General features: G+C 45.0%; 1 protein-coding gene across 1 annotated transcript in view; it reads right to left on the bottom strand.

The window, feature by feature from the left end:
* Positions 1–2,167: 2,167 nt before the first annotated feature.
* Positions 2,168–27,044, bottom strand: part of LOC124606607 (beta-alanine transporter-like) — a 62,584-nt gene continuing 37,707 nt past the window's right edge. The window contains exons 3-5 of the mRNA XM_047138591.1: positions 16,164–16,406; positions 4,410–4,567; positions 2,168–2,307 (exon numbers count right to left, since the gene is read on the bottom strand). Of these exons, the coding sequence (XP_046994547.1) occupies positions 2,168–2,307; positions 4,410–4,567; positions 16,164–16,406 (541 nt within the window). The remainder of the gene's footprint in view (positions 2,308–4,409; positions 4,568–16,163; positions 16,407–27,044) is intronic.

Raw genomic sequence — 27,044 nt, 5'->3', positions numbered from 1 at the left:
CGTCATCGGTTAATCACTAGACCGAACGCCGCTTACTTTTTTAATTTATGTTTTTCAAAACAGTAGTCATACTATTTCGTACATATTACATTTGAAAGGTAATGTGATGAAAAGACAAGTGTATTTGCATGGACTTTTACCGAATTTCCAATGTTATTTGGGTATTTGCTAATATATGTTGTCGCAACAAGTACTGTATTTATAATTATCTAGAACTAAACTACCGCACACATAATGGTTTCACGAAAATATGCCTGCAATCGGGTAAGGCACCGAAACTGCTTTCCATCTGGAAGCTTTGATCTGCAGACACAGGTTTCAAGGACGAGGGAAAGGCCTGGAAAGCCCGAGTCAGATATCGTCAAATACAAATGTGAATAACTTTACTCGCTAATACAATGAGTTACAATATGCCAGAATATGAGGGTAATGTACGATTAACCGTCGAATGTGCTTTATACAGGATTTGCAGGATGATATTTTTCACACATACACGGAAAACATGAATATAGACAGGCAAGAAATGACATCTGTCACCTTTATTTCAAGGCGTCAGTGCCACGATCCTTCATAAACCTGGAAAAACACGGACAGTCACCAGGAAGGAGAGGAAGACCTGTTTCTACACCAAGATCCCAGAAAAAGGGACCAGTTTGTAAAGCGGCAGCTGAAGTGAGATTTCAGCAACAGAATCATTGGCCGAAACTTTTGGACATAAAAAGTGCAAACGGATGTCGTTATGACATGTGCAAAAGGAAAACTAAGTATGTTTATATTGCATGTAAGGAACCTCTGTGCCCAAATTGCATTCAGTTTCCAAGAAAAAAAGAAATAATTAACAGATGAGGACTCAAGAGTTCTCACGTGCATAGCGTTCACTCCAGTGGACGTCTCTGTATTTTGCAACTTTGAGTAAAACTTCATATTTTGTGGTAGTAGACATTTTTGTTTACTATATAAACCTCATTTCAAAAAGTTTTTCTCACTTGTTAATAATTTATGCGTGACAGGGATAAAATAAGTATTTTATGTTTCCTTCTTAGGTTTTTATTCTTTTATTCATTGATCTTGTAGAAACTAAATCCATGCATGTTAACACGGATTTAGGTGATGAAAAACTATTTTTGGGTATTTTATAGGCGTGAGGCCCCAGAAACAGCTGCTTTTTGAAGCAGTTATACCTAAGATAGAAATGCTTCTTAAACCTGTTATGGAAATCTCTATAGCAATTCAACGCCATTTGTTGCTGTTTGAATAGATGTTACAGTACATTATCTGCTAAGTATAAAAGTGTGTAGAAAAATTTCAAATATATTTTAAAATTTTTTATGAATTTCTGGCTCGACAACTTTGTAGAAGGCTCTTTCATATAGTATTTTCCAATATATGCTACCAGAAGAAATGCATCACTATCAACATCATTTAATTGACAAGTGAAGTGACGGGTAGTTGACCATTGTAGGAATGTATGACGATATGATATGATAACAAATTCAGACCAAATGAAACACACATAACACAGTAAACGGTGCATATAAATTTCCATCAATACATGGTGTATGCCCTCTGGCGGCAATGCAAGCGTGTATTCTCGCATGCAAACGATCATAAGGGTGCCGAATAGCATCCAGCGATAGATTGCTGCAGGCATTTTGCGCCTTCTGTTGTAGTTCGACAATAGTTCTTGCAGATCCTGGAGAATGATCAAGTTACAACACGTTCCTTACAAGATCAACTGGCGATACATCTGGTGATTTTGCTAGCCAGAGAAGTTGTTTTACACCACTAGAAGCGTGTTGCGCCGCAGCCGCCGCATCTGGCCGTGCATTGTCCTGTTGGAAGGGGTCATCAGCTTTCTGTCGTAGAAATGGCAGTAGCCCAAGGATAATAGCCTGCCCGATGTAGCGGGCGCTGGTTACTTCACCCTTCAGAAACACCAAGTGTGATGGCGAGTTGTAACTCACGTCCCCCACACCATGAAGCCTGGGATGGGACCCGTGTGATGTGGGAGAATGCACTCTGGATTAGGCAGCTCACTGGGTCTACGCCACACTTCATCACTCACACGCAGACGGAACCCATTCTCATCACTGAAGACAACAGAGTGCCAATCATTTCGGCAGTCAACTCTTCCAGGACACAAGAGTGGCCAGAGTCACGTGTGAACTTAATCCTGCTGCAAGCAGACGGCTGCTAATGAGGCCTCATGATACAGCATGTGCAACGTGTGCCACAATTTCGGCCCTGCATGATGTTCCGGGGTCCGCCGCTGCTCGCAAAATGCGTCGATCTTGACGCGTGTCTGCCCTGCACGAATGTACAAAACCCGGTATACAGGTGTGGGAATGTTGCAGAGACCACTGCTGAAAGCAGCGACAGCCCATCGGTATATTGTGCCTAACATGTGCAGCAGTCCGGCAAGACATGCATCCAGCTTCCCACATCCCCACAATGGCACCCCATTCAATAGGCTGAAGCCGTTCAAGAGGAGTACGTTCTCGTGAGTGGGGCGTGGTTGTGCCCTATGAAGAATGTTGCAAACACTACTCACCTCGAAACTCAGCACAGTTACTGCCTGCAGAGCCAAGGCTGAGGACGCACATATAGGCCTCCTGAGCGCTATCATATCGACAAAGACCGTGACAAATGACTCATTAATACTACAAGCCGTTAGTACGCACATATTATACAGGGTGTTTCAAAAATGACCGGTATATTTGAAACGGCAATAAAAACTAAACGAGCAGCGATAGAAATACACCGTTTGTTGCAATATGCTTGGGACAACAGTACATTTTCAGGCGGACAAACTTTCGAAATTACAGTAGTTACAATTTTCAACAACAGATGGCGCTGCAAGTGATCTGAAAGATATAGAAGACAACGCAGTCTGTGGGTGCGCCATTCTGTACGTCGTCTTTCTGCTGTAAGCGTGTGCTGTTCGCAACGTGCAAGTGTGCTGTGGACAACATGGTTTATTCCTTAGAACAGAGGATTTTTCTGGTGTTGGAATTCCACCGCCTAGAACACAGTGTTATTGCAACAAGACGAAGTTTTCAACGGAGGTTTAATGTAACCAAAGGACCGAAAAGCGATACAATAAAGGATCTGTTTAAAAAATTTCAACGGACTGGGAACCTGACGGATGAACGTGCTGGAAAGGTAGGGCGACCGCGTACGGCAACCACAGAGGGCAACGCGCAGCTAGTGCAGCAGGTGATCCGACAGCGGCCTCGGGTTTCCGTTCTCCGTGTTGCAGCTGCGGTCCAAATGACGCCAACGTCCATGTATCGTCTCGTGCGCCAGAGTTTACACCTCTATCCATACAAAATTCAAACGCGGCAACCCCTCAGCGCCGCTACCATTGCTGCACGAGAGACATTCGCTAATGATATAGTGCACAGGATTGATGACGGCGATATGCACGTGGGCAGCATTTGGTTTACTGACGAAGCTTATTTTCACCTGGACGGCTTTGTCAATAAACTAAACAGAACTGGCGCATATGGGGAACCGAAAAGCCCCATGTTGCAGTCCCATCGTCCCTGCATCCTCAAAAAGTACTGGTCTGGGCCGCCATTTCTTCCAAAGGAATCATTGGCCCATTTTTCAGATCCGAAACGATCACTGCATCACGCTATCTGGACATTCTTCGTGAATTTGTGGCGGTACAAACTGCCTTAGACGACACTGCAAACACCTCGTGGTTTATGCAAGATGGTGCCCGGCCACATCGCACGGCCGACGTCTTTAATTTCCTGAATGAATATTTCGATGATCGTGTGATTGCTTTGGGCTATCCGAAACACACAGGAGGCGGCGTGGATTGGCCTCCCTATTCGCCAGACATGAACCCCTGTGACGTCTCACTGTGGGGACACTTGAAAGACCAGGTGTACCGCCAGAATCCAGAAACAATTGAACAGCTGAAGCAGTACATCTCATCTGCATGTGAAGCCATTCCGCCAGACACGTTGTCAAAGGTTTCGGGTAATTTCATTCAGAGACTGCGCCATATTATTGCTACGCATGGTGGATATGTGGAAAATATCGTACTATAGAGTTTCCCAGACCGCAGCGCCATCTGTTGTTGACAATTGTAACTACTGTAATTTCGAAAGTTTGTCTGCCTGAAAATGTACTGTTGTCCCAAGCATATTGCAACAAACGGTGTATTTCTATCGCTGCTCGTTTAGTTTGTATTGCCGTTTCAAATATACCGGTCATTTTTGAAACACCCTGTACCATGGTGCCGCTAAACATAGTCCTTGAGAGTGTTACATTTCTTCTCAGGCATTTGAAGTGCTTTTCCCAGGTTCTGGAATGAGCAAACTGCCGTAACGTTTCTAAAGATTTTCTGATACTGCCAAGATTACTGTAACAGCTACGTCAGTTTTTTTAACACTCACCGACAGACAAGACCGATTCTACCATGGGCCCAGCCGCAGCTGACACGAGGGATGCTGCCAGGATGAAGAGCGGCAGCACGTGTGGAGCGAGGACGACCAGCACTCTGCTGACCACGTGGGCTGACAGGCACAGCAGCTGCTGGGGGCGTCGGCCGTACCTGTCGGCAGCAAGAGTCAGCTCAACCCGTGTGTCGAGGTCCTGGGCAGTCCAGCTAGCAGATACACTCCCACGATTATGCGCTGCTACTTATAAAAGGATATATTCCAGTTATATGTTGATGGACTTTGTAGTTGGGACAGAAAAGAGCAGAGACTGGAGTAGCCAAGGCCTTAGACAGTTTACGAGTGACTGTTAAGACTTTCGGCTCTGTGGCCGTACGCGAAAGGGGCGCCTGTGTCGGCCGTGTGGACGGCTCCTGTATCCCGTAACGGCGCAGCTTTCCAAATGGTTCAGATGGCTCTGAGCACTATGGGACTTAACACCTGAGGTCATCAGTCCCCTAGAACTTAGAACTACTTAAACCTAACTAACCGAAGGACATCACACACATCCATGCCCAAGGCAGCATGCGAAACTGCGACCGTAGCAGCAGCGCGGTTTCGGAATGAAGCGCCTATAACCGCTCGGCCACAGCGGCCGGCGCGCAGCTTTTCCGTTTGCTGGAATGTGCTTTCCCATGTGCTCCACGACTTTCGACTGTATGATGGCTGTAGCTGTTCATATCTTGCCTTCTAGATGCAGCAGAGTTATAAGTGTGCATGTAAACTCTCATGAAGAAATGTAAAACAGGAAGGTCTTCCAACGAGCTTCAGTGCAAGGAAGCTAAAGGTTCTGTCTTTTTCCTTCTTTTTATTTTTGGAAAAGTACAAAAACACTGGAGGCAAACATCATGGACAAGGCCGGTGTAGCGTGTGTCAACCAGCTTCACAGCTACTACCCAGTCGCGAGAAACACAATGAAGTGGCGAAAAAACTTTTCTTTCCCGTTTGCGTAACGTCTACTGTGAATGGCTTTTATTTTGTACGTGGATGTCGCCAACCAGAAGACACCTCTAGTGTAATTTGTAAACGGAAGTTAGTATGGAGTTGTTAGTTGCGGGAGCAGACATTCGATCATTGGAACCAACAGCACCCTCTAGCCTGGGTAGAAATTTTGGTCGTCTTCCAGAACAACAAAGGAAACACCACGTGCTACTGTGAAGGTCGCTTTGGCAAAGGAAAGGAAGAGACTGGGAAGCGGATAAGGAAAGAAACCAGATAATCGTACAAAGACAAATTATAAGTATATATGAATTACAAGTCATCATTTTTTGTCATTGAATATGAAATGAATTTGCACTTGTGAAGTTAATTTTTTTGTTTTTATTTGTGAGATAATATAAAACTTTATCTTTGTTAGTCTGTTCCATTTACTCCCTACCCCTCCTCGACAATTACGGTCAGCAGCTCACGGTCTTCTGCTTCGCGATGCTGACTCTCGACCATGGGGCCCTGGGACGATTGCTGGCCGGGTCGGGGATTTTCTCCACTAGGGACTGGGTGTGCGTGGATTGTCCTCATAATTATTTCATCATCAGTGATGCACAAGTCGCGGAAGTTGCGTCAAACACAAAAAAAGTACATGAACTCTGGCGGCCGAACTTCTCAGGATGGGATTTCCGGCCAACAGTGTTACACGCACATTTCATTTCATTTCAAAGAAAAGATGCAGAACACAGAATGAAGCTTACAGTTGTACTTGGACTGGTGGGCCAAAGCGCTAAGACCAGCTGTTGAATATTATCATGATCACCCTTTCGAACGCATACATAAGCAATTCTGCATGGCATGAATTTGCCCAATTGTATACTAAAAATTTTCCACTGAACTGATGTTAATTTTGTGGCGAAGATATCAAAATGAATTCACAATCATGCTCGTGAAACCACTGCAGTATGGTATTGGCCTTGTAACATGGACAGTTATCCTGGTGGAAGATGTCGTTGCCGTCCGGGAACACAACAAGCGTGAAGGGATATAGGTGGTCCACAGCACTAAACATGCAGTCCACATCTGTCAAGATACCTTCGACAGTGCCACAGGTCCCACGAAAACCCATATCAGTGTCCACTGTAGCATAGTAGTACCTCCACCAGCCTGCATCCATGGAACGGTATGTTGAGGATGTTGGTGGAGTAACTTGGGAACACATAGAGGTCGCCCACTACAGAGAATCCATGTTCAGCAATGTACGCTACATGGTATCCTCCAAAACCTCGTGCCTGCACCACCATTACGCTCTGTCTTCAGATCTGCCACAGATCGCTGCCCATTCTGCTTTATGGGCAAATCTCCCACATTCCATTCTGCTTTATGGGCAAGATTGCAACGTCCGTGCTCTGTGACAAGATATGGACATTCGAAACCTTGTCACCTACTCCTGGTTCTACAGTCATTCATCCATTTTCCGTAGATACTCACAACAGCAGCATGTGAACAGCTGACCTGCTACACTGCTTCCAAGATGCTCGTTCCCAGGTGTAGTGTCATAACAGTATGCACTTTGTTGAGTCAGGTGTATCAGTGGCTTTCCCTAATTGCGCCCCACTTACACTGAGGTGGGCAACGGCCTTGCCGCAGTGGAAACATCGGTTCCCGTCAGATCACCGAAGTTAAGCGCTGTTCTGCGTGGCCGGCACTTGGATGGGTGACCGTCCGCGCCGCCATTCGCTGTTGCCATTTTTCGGGGCGCACTCAGCCTCGTGATGCCAATTGAGGAGCTACTCGACCGAATAGTAGCGGCTCCGGTCAAAAAGCCATATAACGACTGGGAGAGCGGTGTGCTGACCACACGCCCCTCCTCTCCGCATCCTCATCTGAGGATGACACGGCGGTCGGATGGTCCCGATGGGCCACTTGTGGCCTGAAGACGGAGTGCTTTTACACTGAGGTGACAAGTGTCGTCGGGTCCCTCCTAATATCATGTCAGACATGCTTTTCCCCAGTGGAGCGCAGCAACTCGGCGTGGTATTGACTCAAAAAGTCGTTGGAAATCAACAGTAGAAATACTGAGCCATGCTGGCACTATATATATCCATAACTGCGAAAGTGTTGCCGGTGCAGGATTTTGTGCACAAACTGACCTTACGATTATGTCCCATAAAAGTTCCATGGGGTTCATGTCCGGCGATCTGGGTGGAGAACTCGCTCGAATTGTCTGCGATGTTCTTCAAACCAATCGAGAACAACTGTAGTATTCCGTCGTTGTTCCGGAACGTGAAATACGTGAAAGGCGCAAATAGTCTCCAAGAAGCCGAACAAAACCATTTCCAGTCAATGGCTGGTTCAGTTGGATCAGAGGACACAGTCCATACCATGTAAACACAACTCATACAAATGTGAGGCCACCACCATCTTGGAAAGTGCATTGTTGACAAATTGGGTGTGTGGCTTCGTTGGGTCTGCTCACACTCGACCCTAACATCACCATTTACCACCTGAGATCAGGACTCTTCTCACCAGGCCAAGGTTTCCCAGTCGCCTACGGTCCAACCGATAATGTTACCACCCCATGAGAGACGCTGAAGGCGATGTCGTGGTGCTAACAAAGGCACTCGTGTCAGTCGTCTGCTGTCTTGATCCATTAACGCCAAATTTCACCGCACTATCTCGACGGTTGCGCTCATCGTACGTCCCACATTGATTTCTGCGATTATTTCACACATTGGTGCATGTCTGTTAGCACTGTCAACTCTACGGGAAACACCACTGCTCTCGGTCGTTAAATGAAGGCCGTCGGCCACTGTGTTGTCCTTGGTGAGAGCTAATGCCTGAAATTTGGTGTTCTCTGAATACTTTTGGCGCTGTGGTTCTCTGTATATTCAGTTCTCAAACGATTTCCCATGCGTCTAGCTCCAACCACTATTCCGCGCTCAAAGTCTGTTAATTCCCATTGCCTTAATCACTTTGGAAACCTTTACATGAGTCACCAGAGTACAAATGATAGCTCCTCCAATGTACTGACTTTTTATACCTTGTGTAAGCGATACTGCTCCCATCTCTATGCGTGCATATTGCTATATCGTGACTTTTGTCACCTCAGCGTAATGCTATTACTTATTGACAAAAGACGAAGAAGAACAAGAAGCAGAGAAACATCCCATCACGAGTTGAATCTGCAGTGACGAGCCAGAACATTACTACCACCACCCACCACGAGATTGTGGCAGTTCCGACGCTTGAAGCTGTAAGGACAGCACATAGGGACTTTAGAAAACAAGAGTGGCACACTGTCAGAAGAGAGTTTTATATTCCGTGTTTCCTGCAGGCACAGTTGTGCTGCGGTACGGATAAGGTGCATCAAAGCGTGCGACTGAAGTGAAGTGACTCCAAAGTTCCAACTACTTGGAGCAGCACGAATCTCTTGGGCAAAACGCCTAAACTGCATACAGATTGCGACAGGGCGGTAAATGAGAAAGGGCGGTTGCAGAGTTCTCGCGAGTGTGCATATACAAATATTGGTTAAAAACGTTATTGCAAATTGTGGCTCTCACATAAGTCTCAGGGGATGCTTTCCACACTTGGTGCATTGGTACACTGTTATAGTTTATGAATTAATTATTCACTCAGACATGAGTACAGTTTATGCTAGGGAACAAATATTTGGCGATTATTATAGCAAAATCAGTTTTTCACGACACAGTTCAGTTACTATTTATTGGCGTTGTCATTTTCTTTCACACAATGAAATTAGCGCTAGTGAGACGGTTTACAGTTTCACTTTAATAATAATTTGACTCCGAGCCCCCAGTAGTAGTAATGTAGGCTGCTATAAATGAAAATTACTCAGTCAATTCGAACAGAATCACAAGTCCCATTGTGCTCATTGTTCTAACATTTTTGGCACGAAATCACAGATCGCCACATGTTCACTTATGACGATGTATACCTCGTAAATCGTACTCACACAAATAATCGTAGCGCTTCCAGTTCATCAAATATATGCTTGCACACTTGCACTACTAAACAATACTCTTTGTCGAAATAAATCGACGCGAAAAAGAATTCTCAAACGATCGTATGGGCCACTCACCCTCCAAAACGACTGAGCAACGACTGACCCCTGGCCAAGATGGCCACTCGCTTATATAGGCTCGGTTGTCCACCCCCCTGGTTATGCAAGTACCAATCTCACCAGTTAAGGTTACAAATTTTGATACATACATCCCTCGACAGAAATAAGTACACCATCGGCACCGCGCTAAAAAGTACATCTCATTTACTATGTTACATTAATTTCTAGGATTATTCTATCGCCCATAAATCAAGTTTTAGTTTTTGCAAAATTTCGCCACTTAGCGCAAATTTGTTTGTTGGCATCTGTGCTGCAAAGTTTTAACATAGAACTGCATACAGCAGCGATTTTAGGCGTAATCTACAGCGATCTACACACTGCGCTACTCAAAATCTTCATGTCTATAATAATTAATTAATTATGGGCGATAAATGTTAATAATAAGTTGCAAACAATGAAAACTATTGCAAGTTAAGTGTATAACTTAACTAGTTTAAAATATGTGTGATGCCACCCAAAATATTATATAGTGGCGTTCTTTACGTTATGAATTTTCTATTGAATTTTATAAACAATTTCGCCTCAAACTTTGTTTATTGCTCTTTACGGGCCTAATTATTTATGAATCTTAACATGTGCCTACGGCACTCGATCCGCTATGACGAGATGTTTTACTGAGCGCTCGCTCATCTCTGTAAGTTGTTATTTGCTACTTTTATTAATTTTTTCAGTATTCGTGATATTAAACAATTTTCAAGTTACTATAACTTTTGCGTCACGTGACTTCAAATAAAGATCGATCTTTCAGAAGGTGCATGTTGCTGACCGCAATCCACTGCCGCATCGCTCTTCGCCGTAAGTTACATAGTGTTCGCGTTATGCGCGAAAAACCAAACAATGCCCCACGCTGCGGGCCACGTGGAGACGTCCCAGCGACCGTTGCAAATCTAGCGCGGGCGCGCCACCCGCTTCCGCGAATCGCGCACCATGTCGCGCGCTCGCTCTCCACAAAGCAATCCTTGCATACTGGAAATATTCACCTAGTAACGGGGGTTTGTACCGTCACAAGATTCATCACGAAATTCTGGGGTATATGGGCCACAAGCAATGTCCCGTCCGCGCGCAGAGAAATGTCGCTAAAAATTTGACCAAGGCCGCACATACATCGGTGCCGCTGACTGGGAAGTTCAGACATCCTAGTCAGCATCAGCCATGTCTGTCCGGCATTGGTCAAATTTTCAGCGGCACCATACAATTTCCATTTCTTCAGCAAGCTGAAAGGACTTCCTTGGGGGAGCGGAGGCGGGGGACAGATTTTTAAACTCTGAGAACGTTCACACAGTGCATCCTGAATGACTACCTGACCAAGGAGCAGATCTCTATCGCCGAGGAACTGAACGACTGGTAAAAAGTTTCCACTGTTGTTTGCAGAGATTTGGTGACTATGTTGAAGAATACTGTTATTTATGTGAATCACTTCGAAGTGTAGTGCACCATTCAATAAAAGCTACTCGGTCTGCGATAATAATGTGTAACTTATGTTTTGAAGTCCCCCCCCCGTATACACGCTGACTTGAAAGAACTTGAGAGAGGACAAGTTACAGTTTCGCATACGGAAAATTATTAAAGATTTTGTTACAACTTTATGGACCTCGAGTGTGACTCCAGAAAACTAACGGCCTGAGCAGATGTTGATGGAGCCTGGTAGGGCGCTAAACATGTGAGGTATTTTTATGATTCGTAGCCCGTACAAACAGCTTGCTGGGAGTTGAAAGCAATTGGCGGCGAGCCCATCCCTCGGTAAATCTTGCCAGACAGGCCCACAGCCGTACAGGGCAGACAGAGTAGCCCCTCATCGAGAAAGGTCTCCAGCAGAACAATGCCGTGATACCTGCCGTGGCGCCAGCAGAAGGCCTGGGCTGGCTGGGGCTACTGTCTAAAGGAACGTGTCTACATAGTGGAGTCATAAACCGGGCATTGTGTGCAGAGCCACACATAATAAAAATTCACGTTTTCGTGTTTGCCGATAGTGCAAGATAGGCCAGATAGCCACTTCCTTCGGCTGCCTCGGTTGTATAAGAAACCTCCAGTGTCTGAAAAACATTTAGAGATAGAATCCTTATTAAACCTCACAGCTAGGACTAACAAGCTCCAAGGCTCAGGCGATTTAGATAAAGAACTTTGAATTGTATCTGTTCACTTGTTGCCATGGCAAGAGACACGACTCCCCCCTCTGCAAAAACTTAAAAAAGCCAGTAATTGGGGGTTTCTTTTTTTTTAGAGACACAGGTTTGTGCTGCCATGTGGGAGGGGATATTTAGCGCCTATAAAGCCCTGTGATTGGCTCAAGATGGGGTGAAGGCGGTGTGTCGTTCCTGTACTTTGTGGGAAAACGGTATGTTTTTCTGGAGAGGTGCAAAGCACTCAGGTGCGGGACTTAAGTCTGGTGAGCACTTCTGGTCAAAGCTCTGGCATGTCTGGTTGGTACTTGGGACCCGTCCTGAGACTGACTTCACTTGCGTGTAGCTTAGCCTGGGGAGCCTGTGGTGAAGTTCTTACAGTGTGACTTCAAACGACTCAGACTACTCGTTTGCTTAGGGCACACTTATTCGTTTTTTGTTTACCAGCCTTGACGTTTGATATCCTTGTGGGCTCTGTCGTATAAGTGAGCCAAATTGGTCCTTGGTGCGACCAGCGAATGTGTGTGTCACACACTGAAATCTACCATTTCAGGGCTCTGGTAGAGAGTAAATTGCGATCCGTCTGCCTGATCGCTAGTCACGTTCCCACGTGAAGGACACAGGGTAATGTACTGCCACTCCGGCATTGCCAGGGCGTACAGATCTCGATCGCCACTTGCTCTCAGCTGCACCTATGTACACTCATGCTCATAAATTAAGGATAATGCTGATACATGGTGAAACAGCGCCCTGGTGGGCGGTTTGTGGGTTTAAATCACCTCGGGCTATGACCATGCTGTGCATTTGACCTATGGTCGTCGCACGGTGGTGTTGGGAGCAGTCCACACTAGCAGAGGTGTGTTGGTGCATGTCAGAGTACAGTACTGCGAGTAAGTGTGCTAATGGTGGCTGTGTGTTGAAAATGGCTTAAAGAACACGTATTGATGACGTTATGAGGGGTAGAATACTAGGGCGACTGAAGGCTGGTCAAACAAAGCAGGTCGTAGCATGGGCCCTCCGTGTGCCACAAAGTGTGATCTCGAGATTATGGCAACGATTCCAGCAGACAGGCAACGTGTCCAGGCGCTACAGTACGGGGAGTCCACAGTGTAAAACACCACAAGAAGACCGATATCTCACCATCAGTGCCCGCAGACGGCCATGGAGAACTGCAGGTAGCCCTGCTCGGGACCCTACCGCAGCCACTGGAACAGTTGTCTCCAGACACACAGTCTACAGACGACTGAACAGACATGGTTTATTCGCCTGGAGACCTGCAAGGTGCGTTCCACTGACCCCTGGTCACATGAGATCCCGTAAAGCCCGGTGTCAAGAACATACATAGTACATGGTCATTGGAACAGTGGTCCCAGGTTATGTTCACGGACGAGTGCAGGTATAGTCTGAACAGTGATTCTCGCCGTGTTTCCATCTGGCTTGAACCAAGAGCCAGATACAAACCTTTTAATGTCCATGAAAGGGTCCTGTATGGAGGTCATGGTTTGATGGTGTAGGGTGGGATTATGATTGGTGCACGCACACCCCTACATGTCTTTGACAAAGGAAATGTAACACGTCAGGTGTATAAGGACATTATTTTGCACCAGTAAGTCCACCTTTTCAGGGGTGCAGTGGGTCCCACCTTCCTCCTGATGGATGATAACGCACTGCCCCACCGAGCTGCCATCTCGTAGGAGTATCTTAAAACAGAAGATATCAGACGAATGGAGTGGCCTGCCTGTTCTCCAGACCTAAACCCCATTGAGCACGTCTGGGATGCTCTCGGTCGACGTATCTCTGCACGTCTTCAACCCCTAGGACACTTCAGGAGCTCCGACAGGTACTGGTGCAAGAATGGGAGGCTATACCCCAGCAGCTGCTCGACCACCTGATCCAGAGTATGCCAACCCGTTGTGCGGCGTCTGTACGTGCGTATGGTGATCATATCCCATATTGATGTCGGGGTACATGCGCAGGAAACAGTGGCGTTTTGTAGCACATGTGTTTCGGGACGGTTTTCTCAATGCATCTCCAATACTGTGGACTTACAGACCTGTGTCGTGTGTGTTCCCTATGTGCCTATGCTATTAGCGCCAGTTTTATGTAGTGCCACGTTGTGTGGCACCACATTCTGCAATTATCCGTAATTTATGAGCATGAGTGTAGATAAACTTCAGTAGATTATATATATCGACCCCAATGGGAGCGAGCATATCATAGACAGATATATGCGTCACACCCACTGAGCTATAGTGGGACATACAGTTCAATGTGAACCCTCGAACCTCGGTGTAACTACGCATATTTCGTAAACGAAAATCACTTCAAGATGTGAAAAGTACCAGATAAATATTGTAGGATTGACCAGGTGCCAAACCCATGACCTTTGGATCAGTAGTATAGCTCTCAACCACTGAGCCACTGAACCACGCAAGTGGATTAATACCGTATTAATACTGTTAAATTAACATTAGGTGACAATATCACGGACTGCGTAACAACAGTATAAATTTCAAGGTTAAAAATTGTCACCTCAAGTGAAGTGAACAACAAATATGCTAGTAACTGCAATGTTTTAAGCCTCTGGAACCTTGTAATCAGGCTATCGACCAGTGCTATGCACGACACCCACTGGTCGTGACCATCCAGATCTCCTTTCTGACCTCCATCAAGATGGATGGTCGGTCGTCTTTCTCTGGATCCCAGGTCATGTTGGGATCCACTTTAAGTGGAATAAACAGTTTTATGAGCAAACGGATGGCGTGGCTATGGGAATCCCCGTACGTCCCGTAATTGCAAACTTCTTTATAGAGAAATTCGAAGAACAGGCCTTATGTACTGCCAGCAAAAAACCAAATGTATGGTTCCGATACGTGGATGACACGTTTGTGCTCTGGAGACATGGCAGGGAGGAACTAAGCCGGTTCCACGAACATCTGAATAGTATAAACTCGAGAATTCAGTTTACAATGGAGGAGGAGGTAGAGGGCAAACTATATTTCCTCGATGTGCCTGTTTTATAGAAACGAAAATGGTTGTTTGGGCCACTCAGTATACCGCAAAGCCACGCACACGGACTGTTATTTGCACCGGGAGTCGAACCACCACCCACAACAGAACCGGGGTGTTATCAGGACGTTAGCGAATAGAGCTAGAAATATTTGTGAACCTGAATTGCTCGACGCTGAGATGGAACATCTCCACAATGCACTAATGAAGAACGGATATTCGTCCGCCGAAATAAAACGTGCGTTGAAGCAGCCACTCAGAAATGATAGTGACGTACAGGCTACTGCAAAATCTAAGGTTTTCCTGCCGTTTGTTACAAATGTTACGGAAAGAATAGGGAGGATCTTGACGAAGTGGAATATTACCGTAATTTACAAGTCCACCAGGAAAATACAGGAATACCTTAAGCCTGCCAATGACGCTCGCAAACCATTGGAAAGCCGGCCGAAGTGGCCGTGCGGTTAAAGGCGCTGCAGTCTGGAACCGCAAGACCGCTACGGTCGCAGGTTCGAATCCTGCCTCGAACATGTATGTTTGCGATGTCCTTAGGTTAGTTAGGTTTAACTAGTTCTAAGTTCTAGGGGACTAATGACCTCAGCAGTTGAGTCCCATAGTGCTCAGAGCCATTTGAACCATTTGAAACCATTGGAAAAGCTGGAGTGTATAGGAACCCATGCAGCTGTGGAGATGTTTATGTGGTACCACTAAAATAACTGTTTCTAAACGTTTGGAAGAGCACAAAGGCAATTGTAGAAGAGGAGAAACGGAACGATCAGCTGTTGCGGAGCATGCTTTCCAGCCAGGGAACCACAATATCCGTTTCGAGGAGACGCAAGTACTAGCGGCCACAAGCGGATATTACGAAAGGCTTTACAGGGAGGCAATCGAAATCGCTAAACACCCTAATCATTTCAATCGAAATGAGGAGGGCGTGAAATTAAACGGCATATGGATGCCGGTGTTAAAGAAGATGTGTACCACCCGCCCACTACTGGGTGATGGCAGCGGCGATCGACGGCGACGGACAGCGGCCAATTGCACTGACGTTTTCAAAACACGTGACGTCACGCCGCGGTGCGGGGGCGCGCGGACACGGAATTTAGCGGCAGTCAGTAGCGAGCCAGTGGGTGTGTTGGACCTTCCATCGAGCTACGGACCCCCTTGAAGATGTCTTCCGCAGTCGGAGACGAAAAGTTGGGAATTGACACAGAATTCATCAACTGACCACGGCATAACAGCCCGGATGATTATAATGGACATAATATTTCCTGCCGTGAAAGTCTACATTTTAATATGATAATAATAATGTACTCTTATAATAGTGACTCAAACGGTAGCGACATGTGAAGAATGTACTACGTATTTGTCGCTATTGAAAAACCAGTCATAAATTCTAAAAATAATTTAACTTCTTATATACTGAAAATAATCAGTGTGTCTTTTCGTGAATTAATCAAAATTATTAAGTGATTCATGATGGATTAAACCAGCCTTAAAAAAATGGCTACGCACATGTCGCCTATGTAGCCAAACAGTAACCCCAGGGCCACTCCAATAATCTGTGAGTAGAACAAGACGTCATTGACGGCCTGCCGGTTGTCGCAGACCCAGTTCATCTGTGACGTCACCGTCAGGGAGAACCAGGTGTCGTCATACTCCCAGCCGTGCTGGCACTTCACAGGTTCCCTGCTGCCGCCGACGTCCGTCACATCGCTCTGGTTGTACATCAGGCACTTGCTGAACGAGGCCCCTTCCCTGTAACAAGGAGGAAATAGCGGTAGGGCATAAAAGAGGAGCTCACTGCGTACTCATGCGACGCGAAAACAGTGGAAAACTAAATATCCAAAATAATTACATCCAGACAAGTAGAGAGATTCTTGATATTACCGAAGAACTTTTCGTTGTGTCATATTAACACGTGACTATTTTGTGACCTTGAATTGCCTCTTCACGCTGTGAAATGCACAAATGTTTTGAACAATGGTACACGCAAAAATGCAAATGTCTGTGGAGGGAGATGGGTAGTAGCTTGGGTACATCCACAAGAAACTAAACGTATTTTCCAAGTACACAAAGTCTCAATATTAGGCTTGAACATTTTTTTTTTCAGCCCATGTACACGCTCTTTTTCAGATGAGCTTAAGACACGATAATAGTAAAAGGCGCTTCCATTGCGACTGAGTTGACGGAGAAAGTTCAGATTAGTCGCAGCGCAACCAACCAACCGGGAATGGAAACATAATCGTAGACTAACGCGCCAAGAGAAATAGTTTCTTAGCAGTGGGAGCAGCATCGCTTCTTCTAGGTATCTGGTGGACGTCATAAAATGTCTGACCCAGTATGCAGACAGATGTCTGATAAAAGTTACAGTAGACATTACTGGAGCAACAAAAGTATTTTATGTACTGACCTAGAAGGGAAATGTTACATCATGAAGCACCATTCCGATATCAGACGGTGGAGGTGTTCATCAAGCAACAAAATTAAATGATTGATCTTTTATTCCATTCGGAATTGATGTAAATCATCAACATCAGTATGAGAAATGATAAGTTGGTGGCTAGAGTTTGGTATGAAGTATATGTCTTTCCATGACGTTCGAGGCGTGCCCTGTAAGTGACAAATCAGGGGACCAGCAAGCCGTTATGGGATTAGTATATTTCTCAAAGTGTTAATGGTGTGAACTGCAGTGTGGGGTCTCCCATTCTCCTGTAGGGTTGGAACCCTGATCATGAAAGTTATGACAACATGATTTACTGTCTGTGGTACAAGCTGTCGAACATTCAGGCCCCCTTCAACAATAAGTCCTGCTGTTCACCTCTAACACGTCTTCATACCGTGATTCCAGAAACTGGAGAGGAGTGGGTCTTGAGACTCGCTGCCCCTCTCCCCCATCTCTTCCCCATCCCTCTCCCCGCACTCGTGTCACAGGGAACTGCGCTGAGACGTGTATGTATTCTTACCGGGCCCTGAGACGAGTCAAGACTTGTTCTAAATTTACATGGTATAATCGGAAGTGACATCATGATTATGTAAGGGGGCCGTAAATCTGTTTCGTCAGCAAGGCCCCAGACAAGTCGAGACTTGTTGACGTGTTAACCCTTTCGCAACTGTGAGAGATATATTTCCCACTAATGGTATTCCTTTACTGCATTCATGGAAATACGTTTCCCCACTTCCGTACGCTCCTGGCCCCTAGTTGTAGTCCGCTGCACTACCCCTGGTTTCTGTTTGTTGCTAAACATAGCTTTTAGGGCTGTGGGAAGTATATATCCCACCAAATAATGATGTTCCCAGGGTTCTTGGGAAGTATGCTTACCACCAAAAGTCGTTTCTGAAAGGGGCTTGGGAAGTATATATACCACAATGTCTTTTGTGGTCCTTGGGAAGCATACTTACCACAAACATCGAGATACCACAATGCTTCTGGGAATATTACCACCGCTGTATTTGCCTGACATCTTGTGGTAGTACACTGTACCAGGTGTATGAAAACTGCTACAACATTCGGTTTGTGTGTATCTCGGGATCACTAGTGTTGTCGGAAGAGTTTGCTTCGCTTCTGAAGTATATGTCTGTGTCACTATTATCAGCTCATAGCTTTACTGTTTTCACATTGTGGTAATTAAATTTTAATATTGGTGGCAAATATAATTGGAACATCATATTATCACTTATTGTTCGCCTCAAAATCTTTCTTTGCTTTTCGTAGCAAAAACGTCAAAGAAGCACGCCTATAGTAAGAAATACACACCAGAAGGAGCATCGGAGTTGCTATTTTCACTACCTAGCGATCCTGAGGATTCTGAAATCAGTGCAAACAATTCTTGCTCCATGGACGTCGATATTTCTAGTGACAGTACCGTAAGTGCAGAAGAGCCATTGGCAGAAGAGGAATGGTCCGATGACACTGCTGTTTTCGACTTTCTTCGCGTTGATACAAAAGGAGAACCAGTTGTCATCCACCCATTGACAAAACACAGCACAGAGATTACTTCCTTTCTTTATTTACCAATGAGATACTGTAGTATGTGGTTCAGCAGACAAATCTGTATGCAGAGCAACAGAAACAAAAACGGCAATCTGGTCAGACTGTAAGTGAGTCAACAAATAACTAGACAAATTTATCTGTAGAGGACTTACAGGCCTGGATTGGATTGAATATCTTGATGAGCGTGGTTGTGTTGCCAAGTGTAGTGCACTACTGGAGTTCAGAACCTGCCTTAGGTGAGCCTTACATATCGAAACCTAAGACATGCAAATGTTTCAAAAAGATATGTGAAACTATTCACATAAATGACAACAGGCTGAATCCTCCAAGAGGGCATCCAAACCACGATAAACTTCACAAGGTCAGACCTCTTATAACCTTTCTGAACAACACAATTCGTAAGCCATACACTGCTAGTAAGGTATTGGCTGTCGATGAAAGCATGATACCTTTCACGGGACGGTCTTCGCTCAAGCAGTATATGCCTCTCAAGCCAGTGAAACGAGGATACAAGGTATGGTGTTCAGCAGATTCAAAGACTGGCTATGTCATAAAATTTGATATTTACACAGGAAAATCAAATGACAGATGTACAGAAAATTCTCTGGGAGAGCGTGTAGTCATTAGCCTCAACCAAGACCTGAAATATAGTAACAGTTTAGTAGCATTTGACAAGTTCTTCACCATAGTGAATCTAGTGCAAATGCTTTTGAACAATGGAATCTACTCTATAGGGACTGTCAGAGCAAACTGGAAAGGGCTTCCTTCAATGATTAAAGATAAATGTACCTTGAAAAGAGGAGAATTTCAGATTCAACGCAAATGTGGCATTGCAGCTATAAAATGGATGGACAATAAACCTGTCACTATTTTGACAACTTCAGACAATCCTAGAGAAACCGCACTTGTCTCAAGAAAGAATATGGATGGCACAACCAACATGGTTACGTGTCCCACAGCTGTGGAAACATACAGTACCATAATAGGAGGTGTAGATCACTTTGATCAACTTAGAGAACGTTATGCAATAGGTCGACGTTCTCGTAAGTGGTGGCATCGGATTCTCTATTTCCTATTAGACATGGACGTTGTAAATTCCTTTATGTTGTACAAAACTAATAAAGGACAAGAGGGATATGATGATCAATTGAACTTTCGATTACTACTCGCAAAACAATTGATAGATGGTTTTACATCCCGCAAAAGAAGGACGTCCAATAACCATTCTAAACAAGAAGAACACCGTACCAGATCACGTTCGACTGGCAAAAGTAGGCGATCATATGTCTGTTTTAGATAGAACCTACAGACGGTGCCGAAAGTGTTCAACAAAAGGTCGTGACAAGAGAACAAAATACACTCCTGGAAATGGAAAAAAGAACACATTGACACCGGTGTGTCAGACCCACCATACTTGCTCCGGACACTGCGAGAGGGCTGTACAAGCAATGATCACACGCACGGCACAGCGGACACACCAGGAACCGCGGTGTTGGCCGTCGAATGGCGCTAGCTGCGCAGCATTTGTGCACCGCCGCCGTCAGTGTCAGCCAGTTTTCCGTGGCATACGGAGCTCCATCGCAGTCTTTAACACTGGTAGCATGCCGCGACAGCGTGGACGTGAACCGTATGTGCAGTTGACGGACTTTGAGGGAGGGCGTATAGTGGGCATGCGGGAGGCCGGGTGGACGTACCGCCGAATTGCTCAACACGTGGGGCGTGAGGTCTCCACAGTACATCGATGTTGTCGCCAGTGGTCGGCGGAAGGTGCACGTGCCCGTCGACCTGGGACCGGACCGCAGCGACGCACGGATGCACGCCAAGACCGTAGGATCCTACGCAGTGCCGTAGGGGACCGCACCGCCACTTCCCAGCAAATTAGGGGCACTGTTGCTCCTGGGGTATCGGCGAGGACCATTCGCAACCGTCTCCATGAAGCTGGGCTACGGTCCCGCACACCGTTAGGCCGTCTTCCGCTCACGCCCCAACATCGTGCAGTCCGCCTCCAGTGGTGTCGCGACAGGCGTGAATGGAGGGACGAATGGAGACGTGTCGTCTTCAGCGATGAGAGTCGCTTCTGCCTTGGTGCCAATGATGGTCGTATGCGTGTTTGGCGCCGTGCAGGTGAGCGCCACAATCAGGACTGCATACGACCGAGGCACACAGGGCCAACACCCGGCATCATGGTGTGGGGAGCGATCTCCTACACTGGCCGTACACCACTGGTGATCGTCGAGGGGACACTGAATAGTGCACGGTACATCCAACCCGTCATCGAACCCATCGTTCTACCATTCCTAGACCGGCAAGGGAACTTGCTGTTCCAACAGGACAATGCACGTCCGCATGTATCCCGTGCCACCCAACGTGCTCCAGAAGGTGTAAGTCAACTACCCTGGCCAGCAAGATCTCCGAATCTGTCCCCCATTGAGCATGTATGGGATTGGATGAAGCGTCGTCTCACGCGGTCTGCACGTCCAGCACGAACGCTGGTCCAACTGAGGCGCCAGGTGGAAATGGCATGGCAAGCCGTTCCACAGGACTACATCCAGCATCTCTACGATCGTCTCCATGGGAGAATAGCAGCCTGCATTCCTGCGAAAGGTGGATGTACACTGTACTAGTGCCGACATTGTGCATGCTCTGTTGCCTGTGTCTATGTGCCTGTGGGTCTGTCAGTGTGATCATGTGATGTATCTGACCCCAGGAATGTGTCAATAAAGTTTCCCCTTCCTGGGACAATGAATTCACGGTGTTCTTATTTCAATTTCCAGGAGTGTATGTATGGTGCTCCTGCAACGTACCCCTGTCTATCGAACCATTCTTCCGACAGTTTCATGGAAAATAAAAAGAAAATGTAACAATCATTTGAACATTTTGTTGAAAAAGAATTATTACTTGTACATTTGTAATGTAAATGTTTTTGAAATAAAGTAAAATAAAAAGAAATCACCGTCTTCTTTTTTTTACATGTAATGCCAACATGTTACAGCTTATAAAATGGAAATGGGATATCTTCTTCCCACCAAAGTGTAAAGCTTACAAGTGGGAAATCGGTTTACCACCGAAAATGTAAGATTTAAAAAAGTGCTGTGGTGATATATTTACCACAATAATTTTTAGACCTAAATCACAAAAATAAAATTATAAAAAAATAAAATATAATAAATTGATCACAATTCTAATTCGATGCAAAAAAAATAGCTTCGCTGAGTCGCCACAAAAAATGCTCCCGTTAAAGGGTTAAAACTTGTACGTGTCTTACTTCTCATATTACAGAGATGCGGGCTGCACATGTATCAGGTTGCTGTCAGAGTGCAACAACTGTGTACTCACTGACTGACAAGAAAAATTAGAGAAAGAATGGCGTACAATGTTAAAAAAGCTTATCTACGAGGTAAATTCTGCACGATGAGCTACCTGGGATAGTGTAGCAATTTCATGTACATGACACTTACCTTAAGGATCTTGGTTTAACGCAAGATTTTGCTGGGACTTTTAACACAATTGAGATATGTGACTACCTAACATCAAACCATGACTTCTGTGTGCATGAACTGGACCAACAAAACAACAGTGTGATTATGAACTACGATAAAAAAAAGTTGGAATAGCTGGTTCAATACCAATGAGATTTAGTTTTAGAGTAACATGCATAATAAATTTGTATTTCAAATCACAAGCACAGGAGTGAACAATGATGAAATCTTATTGCGTTTATAAATTTTCCTTGATATGCACCTGCGAGAAACTTTTAGCTTGGCTAAAGAACAAACTATCATCAGACTGGAAGCTATGATTTACAAATACAGACTGGATGGTGTGTTGGGCCCTGTAGGGGACTAAGTGTATTATACGTCAACTTCTGTTGCACAATAAAATAAGTTAATATTGCCAGTAGAAGGTGACAAACTCTTGCACTGCACGATAAAGTTAATAACCTACTATGGGGTTACTATACTGCTTAACTGACTATGAAAAGTGGTTGAAAGTGGTTAGTTAATAGTCTAGCAAACCTAATTCTTATGAGGCAGCTTGTCGCGCTTGTACTACAAGAGGGTGGGGTCCCCACACGTGTGACTGATGATAGCGTCAGTGAAGCTGAGGTGAAGGAGCTGTGGATGGGTGCAGTTGAGGAGAGGGGAGCCAAGAACAGGAAGCCTTCTCCAAGCTGGTACAAGAAGGAGCTGCCTACAGTGCCTCGCTAACGGTCCGTGCGGGGTGTGGCTGCCCTGTGGACTCAAACAACTGAGTGGGTTGATTGGTGCCTTTTCCCGGCTGAGAGACCAGCGAATCCAGTGGAGGTGTATACGAAGGCCTTCAGATTGCAAGAGCAGCTCTAGCTGGTTGCTTTAGTGGCTGACAGTAGTATTTTGGTCGGTCGAGTGATGCATGCAATGTACAGTAAAGAGAATAGGCTATGCATTGAGTGTACTGGATGATCAGTAATATTACACATGGGAGATCTGTGGTTACGATTTAGCATGTTATGGTAGTCGTGTTGAGGTACGCTGGGTGTGCAGATGTGAGAGCCCGATTGATTTGTTGTTTATGCACCGTGAGTGAGATTGATTTTGTATGTGCCATTGTACAGAATGTGGCCTTGTTATTGTTACGCTGTGAGCGTGACATTTTGTTTTTGCCAGTTTACTGGAAATTATTTTGTTATTTTAACCTGTGCCGGTGATCTGTGTTGTACGTCACATTGTCAGAACACTGAGTTGAGGAATTTTCTTAGGGAGCCCTATAAATGGTTGAAGTAGCTTTGTTTTACTAATTGGTTGAAATTGCTTACGTTGTGCTAAAGATACTTAATGCTGTTTCTCTCTCGTCGAACCCTGCCTCCAAGAAATACACTGGCCTGTAAATAAGTTCTGTTTTGTTGTCATTTTTGTACTGGCAAGATCAAACAGTGGAAAATCCAGGGTGGAATGTAACAACATCATGAAAAGTATAGTTGTTACTCATCATGTAGCGGAGGTGCTGAACCGCAGACAGCCGCCAGATAAACACTGTCGGAAAGTGAGCTTTCGGCCAACAAGGCCTTTGTCCAAAATAGAGAAAACACACACACACACACACACACACACACACACACACACACACACACACACACACACACACACCTGCAAACGCAACTCACACACAAATGACCACAGTCTCTGGTAGCTGAAGCCATTAAGCCTTGGTCATGTGTGTGTGAATTGCATTTGCGTGAGTGTATGTGGATATGTTGGCTATTGCCGACAAAGGCCGTGTTCCCCGAAAGCTTACTTTCCGACAGACTTTTTGAGGTGCCTGTCTGCGACTGAGCAACTCCGCAATGTGGTGAGTAGCAGTTATTCATTTCACAATACTGTATTGGCAAGAAGAATATTTCATGTTTGATAAGTTAAAATTGAAGCTACGTTTGCACAGCCTCCATCCCTAACCCCACTCCAACTAAATCTTATGCCAGGAGTTGAAAGCACTGTTCAGAACGTTATTCCATCGAAGTGTCAAGAAGTCTCCACTGTGCAACAGCGTAAGTCATTTACTCACCGCAAAGTGTACCTTAACCTGACGGTCGCCCACATTTTATTGGAGTGTCCCCGACTGCGCACCCTCCGGCAGTCTTTTAATCTCCCGGGCACTTTGCCTTTGGTTTTAAGCGACAATGCCTCCCTGGCTGATGACGTTTTAAATTTTATCTGTGGTAGTCCTTTTTATTGTTCCATTTAGGGAGGTCCTGCTCCTTTCCCTTTGTGTGTCTCTTGTCCTCGAGTCTCTCGTATTTGGTTGCAGATTTTAGTGTGTCGTCAGTTGGTTGACTCTTTCCCTTTTTTGTTGTCGTGGTCAGTCAACCAGTCTCTGGTCATCTTCTTTTGTTCCGTTTCTTTTTGTCTGGTGTCTTCGTGTCTGTAGTGTTTGTTGCCTAATTTGTGTTCTTTAGTGCCTGGGGGGGGGGGGGGGAGTCTCCTTCCCCTTGGGGTTTTATCTGCTCCGCGCCTTAATGTCTCGCCTGTTTTTGGAATGGGGGACTGATGACCTTAGCTGTTTAGTCCCCCTTAAACATCCCAACAACCACCACTACCACCACCACCACCACCACCGCAGGATAGATCAATAGTATTAATAAGCGATTGGCGTGTGATGTGTACTGTTACAGAGCAATTCTTTAAATACTTTGATAAATATTAGAGACGAATTTCGGTTTCTTTAAGGTACTTTTCTATCAGAAAGCGAAGTTTCCTCTCCGCAGAATGTTGTTCTTCATTGTTTTAGTCCGAACCAACCCAAGAAGTTGCCTTACAGATTTAAGTGTTTACGATCCCAATATATGGTATTTGGTGCTTTTTGTAGCTATAGCTGCGTTCTGCCAAGATATCCTGTTTAAATGATGCATTACATAGAACATCTTAATAAAATTGGCTGCCGCTTACCTCAGGGGTAGATGGGTAAGTAGGGCAGTCACTGCAGGGCTAGAGGATGTGAGAGGGCGATGTTTTATAGTTCGTCTTTCAGTAATGTCAAATCATGGGCACGCATGATTCATTATGGTCGGCTGCTGTGGTGTAAATTTTGACACGAAACTAACACTGATTTGCGAATTGTCGTTACAGAGACGGCCATCTTCAAGAGTGGTACTTTTCTCATAGGAAGGAATATGAAATTAAGGCTGTTGTAATGGAACGCAATGAGTAGAAGGAAAATGACATCGAAAACATTCAGTTATTTTATTCATGGCTGTAATTTTCAGCAACTGTAGTATTATTTTTTTCAGGATAAATTTCAGTAATCAGTTTCAAATAGATTTTATCATCTTTACCGGTTTCGTCGAATTAATTTGTCAAACCGGTAAAGGTAATAAAATTTACTTACAACTGATGACTGAAATTTATGTTGAAAAAATATTTATTAAACGTCTGTGATCGTGTCTGATACTACATAATGCATTTAAATACTAGTACCGTTGCTGTTATTAACAAATTAATCACCCACCCACGCAGACAACACGGAAAAGCTTTGGCGGGCGATTACAGTGTCACAGCTTTGGCGTCGCCGAAGGTGGCGGCAATGTGGAACAGGGGAAAGTCGACACGAAGTTTTCCGAACGATGCCGACTTTCAACGACCAGTACTCGGATCCCAGTGGCCGACTACCACAGCCCTGCTATGGCTGGTCTGTTAGCGGCTCATAACATACCATTTTATGTAGGTTACAAATTAATAATAAGATGGGTACATATGTCGTCCGAGATGCTACCTCACAATGTCGGTATTGGCTCTGATGTCGGCCGTACTGCAGTCATCCAGAGATGATACTTTCCTGCAGACACAGTGTCGTTAGTGAACAAATTAAGAGAGTTGTTGAATCGTCGGAGAAACGACTATATTCTTACATTATGAATGGAACACGCACAACACTGGTGTAACATTCTACAATATTTATTATTTGATACGCGAACCGGTTTTCGGCTGTTACGCCATCATCAGGTACAAAAATAATTATGTGATGGAGTGAAATTTTGTTGGATCAAGGATTGTGAGAATAGGAATAAAACAAGCGAGGTCATTTCAGTGTAAATGTGATGTAAGATTATTTAAGTAAGATGAAATATTAATCAGTGTACTACAAATTACAACAGTTGTACATAAAAGAAAATAGTTTAACAATAAGCTTTGGTGACACATTACAAAGATATTGCTGAACAAAATAATCTTGTCTTTAACAGATCATAAATTATTAGCAGACGTGATATAATAGTGATATTAAGCAGGTGAGTGATGCAGCTGCGAATACACAAAGTAAAATTTTCTTTAACACAGCAAGATAAACTTTAGTAACTGAAAAAGAAAATGGATCATGCGAGTAAGAGGGGTGGTTCACAACATGGTCTGGATGGGGCTGTGAGTAGCCTCTGCAGTTAGAAGTGGTGAGTGAGGAAACTGTATCTGGTCACTCAGTACTAAACTCGGGTCGATGGACATGTGTTTATTAATTACCGTAGTTTCAACACAGTTCATCTTCCTTCCTTTGTGGATGTGATGTAATACTTCTTCTTTCATCTTGTTCTTGTAACTATGGCCTTCTTTAAGGAGGTGGTTCTCAAAAGTAGAGTCTCCTTTTATAAGTTTCTTACATCTACATCGACATCTACACACTGCAAGCCGTTTTGCTGTATGTGGAGGAGGGTACGTTGTATACCAATGTTACTTCACGCAATTGCTGCTCCGGTCACGAATGGTTCGTGGAAAAGTCGGTAGTTGGGAAGCGTGTGTGTGAGGCAAAACTATCTAGGTTTACTTTTGTGTGCCGGCGGAGTGGTTATAGGCGCTTCAGTCCGGAACCGCGTGACCGCTACTGTCGCAGGTACAAATCCTGCCTCGGGCATGGATGTGTGTCATGTCCTTAGGTTAGTT

This window comes from Schistocerca americana, chromosome 3 (genome assembly GCF_021461395.2).
Source record: "Schistocerca americana isolate TAMUIC-IGC-003095 chromosome 3, iqSchAmer2.1, whole genome shotgun sequence".
NCBI classification, from domain to species: Eukaryota; Metazoa; Arthropoda; class Insecta; order Orthoptera; family Acrididae; genus Schistocerca; species Schistocerca americana.
Note: the sequence above shows the minus strand (reverse complement) of the source record. Positions and strands in the feature narration are given on the sequence as shown.